Raw genomic sequence first — 13053 nt, 5'->3', positions numbered from 1 at the left:
AGAACTTCCGTATGGAGTCTGTTCCCACATTAGATGACTGTTACGGATACAGTACGTAATGGGTTTGGGTTAGTATGTTACGTCCAGTGTAGATGCGATTGTTTGAACATTCTGTCGGCAACGCACATAGGATAGGAATCATTTTGGTATTTTTCCAGCGCTTTGCTTCCTGTCTCCCTGCCCCTCCCTGATGGACTGTTACCTCGAATGGGATCATTTTCAACCTGTCCTCCGCTCTCTGCCCCCGGAGAAGGAACGTTCTCCTCCCGTTCTACCTCTCCCTGTCCGCTCGCTCCCTCCCCTGCTCCACACTCCGGTGCAGCCGGTGAGGAAGCAAAGCGCTTGAGCCCAATGTCCCCGCACCGCACCCCTAACTGTAAAAGACACGTCTAGTGTCTGAGTGGCAATTTTAAGAAGAAAAATAGTAACATTTAAGAATATAAACACCTGTCTCCGTAGAGACCGGACGTGTGTCAGTTTCTTGTCTTTGCAGCCGAGCACCACGGTTAAGACTTGACATTTTCCCGAATGTTTTACTTTCTTCCCGAAAACAAATAACTTCTGGAATATTTTTACAAAATAAATATTAGTAAAAATCCACAATTTGTGCTTTATTTGGCTCCACCCTACTTTACAGCAATGTTACTGCTTCCATTCCCACATATTTCCATCCACAGCTGTATCGGCTGTACCGGAAATGATACTAGGTCAAGAGTGGGGAAATTTGCAGAACAACTTTTACGGAACATCGAAACCGGCTCCTTTTCCCACCTGATGCCAATATGGAACATTACCGGTAGATTTACGGCTTTCAGTGCAAGGTGGAATGGTGCTTTATTTTCCTAGTCAATGTACTGGACTGTTTTAACTTTAAGCCAGACTGTGTTCTTTTCCCCATCCATTAAGTCAATGACACTGAATAAAAATCATTCATTAAGATTTCACTATCACCCAATATATAAGAATATATTTTGAAATACAATTTACTGTTAACCACTAGAAAACAGCGCAAACTGGAACGCAGACTAGTGTGTACATTGAGCTCACAAACTCAAATAATATTGTCGAAACGGATAATAAATCATTCTATAGCATGGTTAAAACAGATGATGTAATACAATTCTTTACAAAGGTTTTCATAATGTCATTTGAAGCTCATATATCACCATGAGATTAGAACTTGTTTTTGTTATTTATTTATTTATTTATTTATTACCTGAACAGAACCCCATTACAGGGTTAATGACATTTCATGCCATTCTTTCCATTTCAGTGTTTTATGAACTGTGGAACTGAGTAACTTCATGCAAAATTGCATATGCTATTGTGCAGCAAACTGTGAAATGCATTTGAGCGTGTCATTTTACTGACCTTCCCCGTAACTGAATTCCTTTAAAGGCTAAAGATCGACTGGCTGGGCCCAATCCAAAAACCATCTGAAAACTGAAATTAAAGATGCATCTAAGCTTAAGTACTAAAGACAGAAATTGAAACAACATAATTTCCTGACATCACTTTTACATGTACTTATCGTGCATTTTTCACCGTTTCTTCCCTTTGAAAAAATAACGGACGTATAAAAATGTAGAAATCAGTTCTGATACTCTGATGTCATCAGGTCTCATTTGTGTGTCCAGAGACAGAACCACGATTATGACATTTATGAGTCCAGAGACCGATTGTATATTCTTCGTGTTTATGTCATGTTTGTTGTGCGTTTCTGTGTGTGTACAAGAGAGTGACATGCAGGGGGCATTTCCTTGTGCACGTTGGTGAACCAACAGCCTCATTCTGACGAGGGCAGAAGAGGAACAACAGATTTTAAACCAAAGCGACTTGGCCTAATCGCAATCATTTTCGAAAAATCGCTGTTAAGTCAATTCAGTGATTTGTTTCTAAACACATTATACGTGCCAGAAAGTAATTCCTGAAAACATGTGAAGAGACTGAGCGACGAAGTACTAAAATGCAGAGCTAGACCGTTATTTTATTTTCACTTTACAGTTCAATTATGTTTTCCTCCAAATTTTGTGGAAGTTTTGAGTCAATGTTTGTAAAGGTAAAATAAATACAAGTATACATGTTTATCAGTTGGGTTGAGGCAAATTATTATCATTATTATTATGTATTATTACACTACTAAAGTGGAATGAACTGAACATAAAAGACAATTCATTCACAATTAAATTCTTAATCGCCAATTATTGATATGGAAAGCGCCAAATAAAATGTCATGGTCGTGACAGCCCTAAACATGATACAGGATTCTGACTTTCTAACTGAGCTGGTAAGAAGCACATGGGAATCTCAGCCCTCAGTCTAGTCGGAGTAGATTGCGACAGAGGGCTTCCTGCCGGTTTCTCCCTCGGCACTTGCCACTGCATTGTCACCGAAACCACAGCCAGCTCCCCGGGGAGAACTGGCTCTGTTATGAGCGGAAAAAAAGAGCAAGGGAGCAAAAGTGTGTGTGAGACACAGAGAGAGAGAGAAAGTAACAGAGGCTGAGTGAAAGAAGGAGATAAAAAAGGGTGGAGAGAACAAGAGGAGGGATGGTAAGCTTTGAACTAATAGATGAAGATTGAGATGGGGAAGTAATTACTAAACTATTGACAAAGACTGCACACGAATGGCCGTCCCTCAGCCTGGGCACGCGGCCATACAGGGGCGGGCAGGAAGTTGTTGGCGCCGAGTTAGGAAGTAACCCCATTTCCTGGAATGGCTGTACAAGCCCCTATTCGGCAGCCAAACAGTCACCATAGCAATCTGCAATAAAATACCCCTGGCTCAGCGAGGAAGAGAAACTTAAGCACAAACCAAGCAACGTGACAACGTGGAGCTTTTACAGGCCCACGGACCCAAGGCCTTCAGGTCTGACTGTCTCGGGTCATGGGCAATATAAAATGCCCTCCAGTATCTCAGATAGTAAAAAGAAAATTTTAAGGCCAAAAGTCAAATTCGAATGGCAGGAAACACTGGGACGAATACCAAGAATGCAAGCGCCGTTATTTTTCCATTCATTTCTCGTTTTTTACATTTATTTAATAGTTATTTATTACTGTTCCTTTGTGTGAAGAAAATCTTTTACGGGTAATGTTCTGGAGCGATGTCATCCACCAAGGTTCCAATTAGTATTAATGTCTTCTGCATGCATTTAACTCTGTAAAAGCAAATCAAGTAGTGGGAGTAGCGTGACTTTGTAGTACTGACACTAGACATTATTTATTGCCTGTAGCCCTAAAAGAAATCTGGTTGTTGTCAATTCAATATCAGCACTGAATAAACAGGAAATAATGTGTAGCATTAACATACAAATACAGCACCTTGCCTGCTTGTAAATACTGGTATTTGTTTTCCCCAGCAAGCTCACAATTTTATTGCATGTTTTTTTTGCTTTGAGTCGCAGTGTGCCATCTTCATTGAGTATTTTTAGCCAACGTCTCTTGACTAAAAAAAACAGACCCACCAAGGTCATGTCTGGCTTTACTCTAAAATGTATTATGTGCTGTGTGGTGGTTCCATACTGCAGACATCTTCGCTGGTGAAAATAGCAGTCTGCTCCATCCAAAACTGCCACAACTAAAACACTCACATACTCAATGAAAAATTCTTTACAATTGCACTTGTTATTTTCGGTTGCCAAAACTCCAGTGCATCCCTGATTTCAGACCTCCTAATTTTATAATAATTGTGATAGTGTTAGTTTTCAACAATTTACACTACAAAAAGGTATTGTGTCTATCATGGTATGACAGAGTCCAAATTTTATGGCGATGCAACACAGATGACGGAGGAAAGACAATCAATTTAATCGTCCGATTGCCATAAAAAGTAGGGGATGTAACATACCGCTGAGAGGCTGGAGGACTGAAAACCTGAAGGACTGAGAAACTGAACATTTGAGAAGCTGAAGGTCTGGAAAGCTGAAGGTCTGAGAAGCTGAAGGTCTGAAGCCGGCCTGATTGTTCTAATTACGTGGAGCCGTTTGCAGGCCTTGTTTAGGTACACAAAGAGGCGGGCTGCACTCTGTTAGTACAGAGGGATTCACACTACACTGCAGGCTGCCTGGCTCAGTGGGCCTCCATGTGCACATGTATACAGAGAGAATGACAGAGAGAGAGAGAGAGAGAGAGAGAGAGAGAGAGAGAGAGAGAGAGAGAGAGAGAGAGAGAGAGAGAGAGCGCAGACTAGACTACTTCAGGAACTTTCCTTCCTCTATACCAGGGGTCTCAAACCACATATTGATAGATCTGGCCTGAAAATTAATCAAATTACAATGCCTAATTAATCCACACAGATTATCCACATGGATGATGCAAAGATTATTTTAAATTAATCATTTTTATCAATAGGAAAAAGCTGTAATGGCAAAAACAGAACTCATAATTAAAATTACAATAAAAGAAAGTGTGTAGCCTAGGCTTTGTCATTTCTACGATTATTGTGCTCACATTCCTGGTGGGGGGGGGCACAATGCAAGTCTGATGATGACCCTGCCAGGGAAATTCATAAACATTATATGTAGACTATTTAAAGCAATTTCTTCCCCTGTCTGTTCTGTCTTCCTGTGTCTTTTCTGAGGCCGTACACTTCAAACGCAGGGGGAACTCCCAGCGAACAAGTCACAGAACGCTGTTGTCAGTATCCTCAATGCGAAGAAGTTTTAACTGTGTCTTAGCCTCTGCTGATCAACTGTGATGCAAACAAACATGTGATATTTGGACAAATTAAAGACAGTGGGAGGTCTGTGAACTGTTGGCGAACTTTTTTTTTTTTTTGCACCACACGCCTCTTTTCTGTTTTTGCTCTCAAATTTCTGTTTCGCCGTGAGTGTGCTGCAGCGCCCAAGACCTTTTTTGTACTCCTGTGTGTCCAAAAACTGGTCCCCTAGCCAACATTTTAAACCTTAAACCCAGTTTAACACTGATGAATTGCAAGAAAAAACACCAAACACAGTGCTTATAAAATGAAATGGACTGATGACGGACAGTGGTGTGACCGAGATTGTCGCTTTAGTCTAAAACAAATTATATTAAAAAAAAAAAAAAAAAGGGTATAGCTCCACTTTCTGATGCTCGCCCAATTAAAAACAAGCCCTGCTGAGAAACGGAGAAAGAGTTGCTTACAAAAAAAAGCAATACTTTTTTTTTTTTTCCTCCATTGCGTTTTTTTTGTCAGAGGTTCTCAGAAGTGCAGAATACATCTCACACGCATACACATGCAGACAAGAGTGAAAACATTACTCATTTTCATTATAGTTTTCATTATAGTCTGAGCCCATTTTTCAACCGAATGAGAGGCATACCTGGCCGGCACCCTACACACTCCAGCTGCATGCCGTTTTGCTAATCAATCAACCACAGACTAGACTTCTAGTGCTTTTATTTTAAGCCTATTCACTTTATGCCATGGACACACTATACGACTTTCAAAGTCGTCAGATCGCTGTACTGTTCACACTTCAAAACTTTCTGTCTCGTGATCAGGAATCTTGCAATCTTGAGGTTTGCATACTCCATGACTGATTGGCGACAGGGGGTCACACATTACAAGATCTTTCCCCAGGAGGAATCCCAGACGAGTCTGACGGGTCTCCAAACCAAGTTGAGTCCTGAAAACACGCACGACAATTGCCACCGGAAATGACGCAATACCATGTACGGGACAGGATTATTATTATTATTTTTTTTTTATTATATTCTTGATCACTCAAAAAAAAAAAAAAAAAAAAAGAATAAAAGCACCCTGTGTCTGCTCTCATCGGCTGGAGCTTGTTGCTTAACTCAGACTCGATCCCGACACTAACAGATATTACACCTGCTTGATATCTCGCCTGCGTCGACGAGCGCTTGGCGAGCTCAGATCACGTTGTGAGCAGTTCACACCCTAAGCTCATGGGAGTGCGCTATGACTTTCCTCCGATCTGGGGCTTTGCATGGTGACCTCCAAAAACCAATCGACGAGCAGAAAATCAGCCCAGAATGACATAGTCTGAACTCTGCATTGGTAGTTCTCTGCTGGAAAACGAGCTTCACATCTTAGAAAATCTTTCTACATAACAGTTAGAAGTATTTTAAACAATACGTACGGGTCAAAACAAGACTAAAGCACCGTCCCTCACTAGGACCGTGGATCAAAGAATCCACCAAGATCCTGTTCCACCCTACGTGATGTGTCCTGCTTGGGCTGATATCCCACCGTCAGCCCTGCCTGCCTGCCCGCCTGTGTCCAGGATTACTGGGCTGTGCTGGACAAGGAATGCAGGCCGCAGTAATTCCCTGTTAATTTGCTAACCTGTTCAACAGTGCAGACACAAGACTCTGTAATCCCCTCACCCCTTCACAGTGACACAGCCAACTCTTGTAGAAACAGTGCGAGTAGGGCACGTACCCGAGCTTCTTTCAGACTTAAACTAGTATTGATCTAATATTTAAGGATTAGAGACACCTGAAACCAAAAGGTTAAGCAGACGTGGGACAATGGGTGAAGTAAAAATTAATTGAGCTGTTGAATTCAGAGTATCCATCATGTTTTTCTGCCTCCAGCCTTTAACCACTAAGGTCTTCTACACAGTCAGGCACCAACACGCTGGCAAACAGGAGCATAAATCGTTGAATTCACACACACACACACACACACACACACACACACACACACACACACACACACACACACACACACACACACACACACACACACACACACACACACACACACACACACACACACACACACACACACACACACTTCTAGGCTCTGTTTCTGAAGCTGGACTTGACATTATTTACTCTCTTCCACTCCAACCAGCAAACTGTGGGGCTGAAACACATCTGGCAACCTCGTGTTCTAACTTTCAGAATCAAAAGGGCGGAATACAACCTGGAACACGAGAGTGCTAGGGCAATCCTGGACATAATTTGTACTGGGAGATTGTGAGGAATGGATGGGGAGAGAAAAGAGGGAAAAGAGAGAGGTACAGCTGAGGTCTGGGAGAGAGGGGGAGAGAAAGAGACATGGACAGGATGCTCCAAGCCACATGCAGAACTCCCACCACATACCAGTGGGTAGACACTCACTAACACTAACTAAATAATACTGCGTTGTGTGGATTACTAAATAAACAGCTTTGTATTTGGAGGAGAAGGCGAAACACAGAGCAGATAAATCACATTTCACACCAGGCTCCTATTTGGGGCAGAAGCCATGGGCGGCACAATCGCCAGCTTTTGTCAGTTTGTGTCCACAGTGAAATACATACACTCACACAAACAGATGCAGGCACGCATGGCCCGCTGTTTGCTCTGAGAAAATATATGCAGCCATCCACTCCCACAACATGGAGAAGACGTGTCGTGTGGCATAGAAATGGCAACCACGCTTCCTTGAGATAGAAGAGCCTCTAGAAGCAGCCAAGTAACAGGTTATAAGCTTCATGTCTTTCATACAGGAGTGCTAGTTCTATTTTTGTTCAACTAATGCTGTTAAACTTTACAATTTTTCAAGAAAGGGTGCATTTTGGGTGTGGTTGCAAAGTGCTCCATCAACAGAATTGTTACAACTTGGTGTTACACATTTCCTTTTCAATAAAGATAGTTAAAACAATGCAAAGTTGTATGCTGTTATTGGCATAAGTAAAATTTCCTCCAACCTATCGTAATGGGAGGGCAGAGTTAACACTTGATAAAGTCATATGAGTGAGGGAGGACGATGGCGGGAGAGAGAGAGAGGAGAGGTAGACGGTGTAGGGAGCATGAGTGTAGGAGAAAAAGAAAACAAAAAGAGTGTGTGTGAAAGAGAGGGAGAAAGAGAGGCAGGGAGGAATTTGAAACACCAACAGCAACATTCCATCCGCTCCTCCTTGCACTGCCTGCAGCTCTGTTGCATTGTGCTCTCTGCTTTTGTGTCACACTCCTGTGCACAAGTCATCCAGTCCGCTCAAACGTGTTGGCGCACCGCATGCACATGGTAAAATGATAAAATGCTCTTCCTCTGTGGGATGCTCACCTGTGGCTTGCAAAAGATCACAGGGTCTGTTGTCTTTCCAATTGACCATCTTATTTTTAAAGCGACCACTAAAACAACCCATTAGGAATGTGTATTCCCAATGTCTTTGTAAACAATCATTTGTGAGTAGAGACATAAAAATATCACAATCAGCATTGATTGCGAACGAATGGTAGCGGGAAGTGGACTGTGGAATAGCTAAAAGACATTAATGCTTCAATATGTAGTCAATAAATAGTATTTTACAGGATTAATTACAGGCCAATTCTTCTGACCCAAGAAATATACTTTCAAACTGATCATTTTTAAAAATTTCATATTTCAGCACCAAGTATATGAAATCAAGTATGCTGTGGATGAGTGTCCATTTTGGGTTCTTTTTCCTAAAATGGAGAGGGCAGAGGTGCTCAGACTAGTAGGAGGGAGTAGGAGGTTTTGATAAAAGGGGGTATTACCCTACTATCATCACCCGAACCAGACGTATGCGGACACTGGTTGCAGTTTTGCATGTAAGCTATAAATTCCAAAGACTGAGACATACGGTTGTGGATCCAGGCAATACATCATATTAACTGAGGGAAAAGCACAGCTACAATGTGTACAAGTAAAAAAGTAATTCTAAAGTTATTTATTCACAGTAGTTAACCAAAAAAAACATTGCTACCCATCCCAGAACATCCTCAACCCCATCACTATCTCTCAGGCACACACACATTGAAGTAAATGTCGTAAAAAAGAAATAAATAACATTGACGATTTATAACACACACACACACACACACACACACACACACACACACACACATATATAAACTAATCAAGTAAAAAGACATGGACACAAGATAGAGATGCCATGTTTTACTGTGTCCAATATGATGAACGTCAATTTGATTTCCCGATTTGGGATTTTGAATTAATTAGCAGATGTTGACTTCGTATTGAAGTACCTGCGGATTATTATTATTATTTTTTTAATAAAAGTTAATATGAACCAGACCTAAAACGGTTATCCTTCACTTCGAGATGCAACAGATCAAAAAATAGAACTTTTTTTTTTTTTTTTTTTTTTTTTAGAAACAACACCCAACACCCAGAAATTCAAGAAAAGGTTGAAAGGCGTTGAAAACGTATTGGAATACGTTTAAAAGGGCAATCAGTTTAAAACGCATTTACTTCGACAAGTTTAAAACGTATAACGAGGCAACTCATTTAACCCCTTAAAGCCCAGAACCACTGGCCGTAGCTCCAGAGATGCTGTGTGCAGATGCTGCATGCAGATGGTTAAAAAAAATAAATACAATTAAAATAAAGAAACCCAAATGGTTGTTGTTTTTTTTCATTTGTAAAAACTTACCTAGAGACAGTTGCAAGCAGCAGATGACTAAAACCACTGTTGTTCCCAAACAGAAAGCGGGTGTTTGGCCCATATTTCGTGTAAAACCCTCATAGGGTCTGAGCTGTCTGCGGTCCGATGGCTCTCTGAGCGCTGCTTGAAAAAGAAGGTGTCTCACATACAAACCGAGGAAAATATTATGTGTTCAAAAAATATTAGAGTAGCCTAGATCCACTTGTACCGCGATGATTGTGCCGTTAGATTAAAAAAAAAATAATAATAAACTTATAGTTTCAACTTCTCTGTGTAAAAAAAAAAAAAAGCACGGCGCCGTGAAGTTTCTCCGCTCTCCGCTCAGTCTGAAGTACTGACGCAAGAGACGCGAACGATTCGCTCGTAGCGAACGAATGTCTGAGGAGTCGGGAGAAGAGCGGGCGAGCGAATTTTCCGATGGCCGAGAATTACTCCGAAACGAATTATCCGCAATCTGAAAACAATTACCGAGGACCGCATTAACGTCCCAAGCAAAAAAAAAAAAAAAAAAAAAAAAACAAAACACGGGTCAACGCGTTTGGTTTAATTCCTATAAACGGTGACTGATTCACGCGTTCACGTCCCACCCTAAATCAACCCTTTTCACAGCGGAACGTTCTTTTTGTGACTCCCTCTTTGCACTCGCACTAACGCCCAAATAAACCTGTTTCAGACAACGATCGTGAATTTGGAGCCACGGCTCGCACACTTCGCGTGGACAGAGTGACATGATCCTTGTCGGAAGTCGCCACTTTCCACTCCGGCTCAAAAGCCCCCCCCCAGCTCGCTCACCGTGCATCACACTTTACTGACTCGGACGAAGTGTCGGAAAACCCAACGACTCTTTCACCAAGTCACTCGTCGTGGAGCGAATCTCAAAAAAACAATCGAACCTTTCACCACTGCACCTAAGTCACTCAGAGCGAAGGAGGAGGGGGGGGGGGGGGAGCACACATATTCTTCCGCATTAAGTCAAAATGGATCTATATTTCTATATTTTCGGGGCAGTGGCGAGGCGGATGCCGGTCGACAGCAGAGACCCGACTCCTTCCAAGTTCGCCTTTCGTTCTCAGAAACACTTTTTGAGATTTATTTCGTGGGTTGTTCTTTTGTTTTGTTTTGTTTTTTTGTTTTGTTTTGTTTGTTCAACCGTGTGTCGATGACTCGAGAAGGAGCAACAAAAGAGCCCCCGACTGAGATCAACCTCCGGGGTTTCTTTCCCTCCTCCGTCCGTGTCGCCGCCGCGGAGGAATTTTCACTCGTTTTCTACTTCTCCAAGTATGACTCAAAATTAACCCCTTCGCGATCGGTCCCTCGCCCCCTGTCTCTCATTCCACCTAAGTTTATTTTTTCGTTTTCAGCGTTCGTCAACTTTATAGCTTTTCGGAGAAAAAGTCAACGGCGATGGAAAGCGAAAGTGCTTGAGTACATTTTTTTTCCCCCCAAGTGTCTGTACGGAGACTTTTGACTTTTACTCCATCACATTACACATTGTACTTTTTGCTCTGCTACATTTCCAGCACACTACTTTGATATTACTTTTGTTGGATGTTTTGGGATTATTAATAACAAAAGAAGGAGGGGAAAAACCCCAAACCGATGCTTTGTCAATTCCATCAAAACAATCAAAGGACAAACACGCACACACACACACACACACACAGCAGCTCTGTTAAAGGAGTTTTTTTTGTGATTTAAGCGGAGAACACGCTGTTCATCTCATGGTGGGGGCCCTGATGATCCAGGTGTGAGGAATAGCAGCGGCCGTCTCATCCGGGGCGACTTGTTTGTCTTCGCGCGCCTTGGAGGAGCGCCGGCATCGGCCTCCTTCCAAACGCCCGGATCCGTGGGGAGCAAAGCCATCCACGCTCACAAAGTTCTTGTTGACGAGGCCGGTGTCGAGCTGCAGGGCCCCCCGAAGCCCGACCCAGGCGGGCCACGGCAGTACACACCGTGCGGGAATTTGTTTCAGACGTTTTGTCTTGATGTGTTATCCTGGAAACCAATTTGTGGGGGGGGGGGGGGGGGTTGTTAAAGTTGATTTCTTTGGAGATTCTTACCCCAAGGGGTTTGATAGGGATATGACTTGGAATGTACCCCTTCATTCTCTCTCCCTCTATCCTGCCCTCATGGCTCCAACATCCACTCCACTTTTTTCATTTTTTTATCAGTACAGTTATCAACATTTCTAAACTTCCTATGGGTTGAGAAATGAGTATGAGTTATTCTTTCATGTCTGTTTCTGAGATTGTTTTTGGCCTATATCATACATATTTCATATACAGTATATTGTCCTATATTTATTGTAATGTGTGTTTTTGTGGACATCAACAGACATCAACCTGACAGTTGATTGCTTATAAGCAACAGAACAGACCATAAAAACACTGAAACATTACTTTATTGTAACTTTTTGGATTCAATTACTTTCAAACCAGGCTATTATCTTTTAAATATATACCCTTACAAAAAATAAAAAAATAATAGTGACAAAAAAAGTAAAAAGAAACAATGTTAAAAGCATTTTTAATGCATTACCTGTACTGGAGTTAATATGCAGTACATCTGATGCAGTTATATTACAGTTGCACTGCAGTACAACTAACATCAATTTGCAGATTTATAGCGGTACATTTTCAGTCAGGTAATATAACTCCAGTCAAACTGCCATTGTACTTCATTAGACAATGACAGTACTGTATTTAAAAACAATCAAAGGACACACACACACACACAGCGGGCTAAACTCCAGCCGAACAGCTATACTCCATATAACTGCAGTACATTTTGTAATGGTAATCTGTAATCCGTATACCGGATGTACTGTAGTTGCATACGTTTAGTTCAGTAACTTAGTTTCAAATCATTTCATTCTAAATCAAACAATAAATCCAAATAACCTCTTCAGTATTCTCTTTATACAACCCAAAATGGCGACCCAAACACTAAAAGGTATACGACAGTGGAGCCATTTAGTCATATGATCTTAGAGAAGTGGGAACTGGATCCTTTAGACTCTCTAAAGTTTAGAGAGACACCAGGTCTGAGGTGCTGTTTTCCTAATGATGTCACTCCAGATGTGGGCGAAACACAGAGAAAGGGTGTGGGTCTAGCTCAAAGGAGCAGAAAGCTCTTAGTTCTTCCTTTCGGTTCCAATGATGAAAGAAAACACGAGAGTCAGTTTTCTGTTTCCACAGAAAAGCAATTAAAAGTCTCACCTCTGTTTTTTTTATGGCTTCAAACCCGTTTCATGTCAATGCATCAGCAACACCTTCCAAGCGCTTGTCTGAGATAAATGAGACATAACCTTAAGCATAAAAAGGTTGAGGCAAATTTTCTTTGTAACATTAGGGCATTTAAAAAAAAAAGCTAATTTCCCCAAAAAGTTAAGTTTCCCTTTCAGGGTAAGAGGGTTTTTTTTCTTGGTGAGTAGTTAAATCACATATATAGCGTGAAGGTTTGTGATAGAATGTTCTCCAGTAAATGTTTATTGTAGTTGTATTGCAGTTTATTTGGATACATTAACTTTTGGGATATTTTGTACAAGAATCCCTTTTGATGTATTTTTGCCTGTCCCTGGTTGAGAGAGTTCTGATGTCATCGTCGTTACTGCTCTTGGACGTCATTACTCAGGTTGACTACGACTGTCAAACAGTAGATTTATATCACCAACGTGGCTCTCGGGG

The 13053-nt window shown here is 41.6% G+C and overlaps 1 protein-coding gene across 1 annotated transcript in view; it reads right to left on the bottom strand.

The window, feature by feature from the left end:
• notch2 (notch receptor 2) overlaps positions 1-9473 on the bottom strand; it is a 75775-nt gene extending 66302 nt beyond the window's left edge. Inside the window, exon 1 of the mRNA XM_080018237.1 lies at positions 9356-9473. Coding sequence (XP_079874363.1) covers positions 9356-9428 — 73 coding nt within the window. The 5' untranslated portion in view covers positions 9429-9473. The remainder of the gene's footprint in view (positions 1-9355) is intronic.
• Positions 9474-13053: the final 3580 nt, after the last annotated feature.

Source organism: Zeus faber, assembly GCF_960531495.2.
Source record: "Zeus faber genome assembly, chromosome: 1".
NCBI classification, from domain to species: domain Eukaryota; kingdom Metazoa; phylum Chordata; class Actinopteri; order Zeiformes; family Zeidae; genus Zeus; species Zeus faber.
Note: the sequence above shows the minus strand (reverse complement) of the source record. Positions and strands in the feature narration are given on the sequence as shown.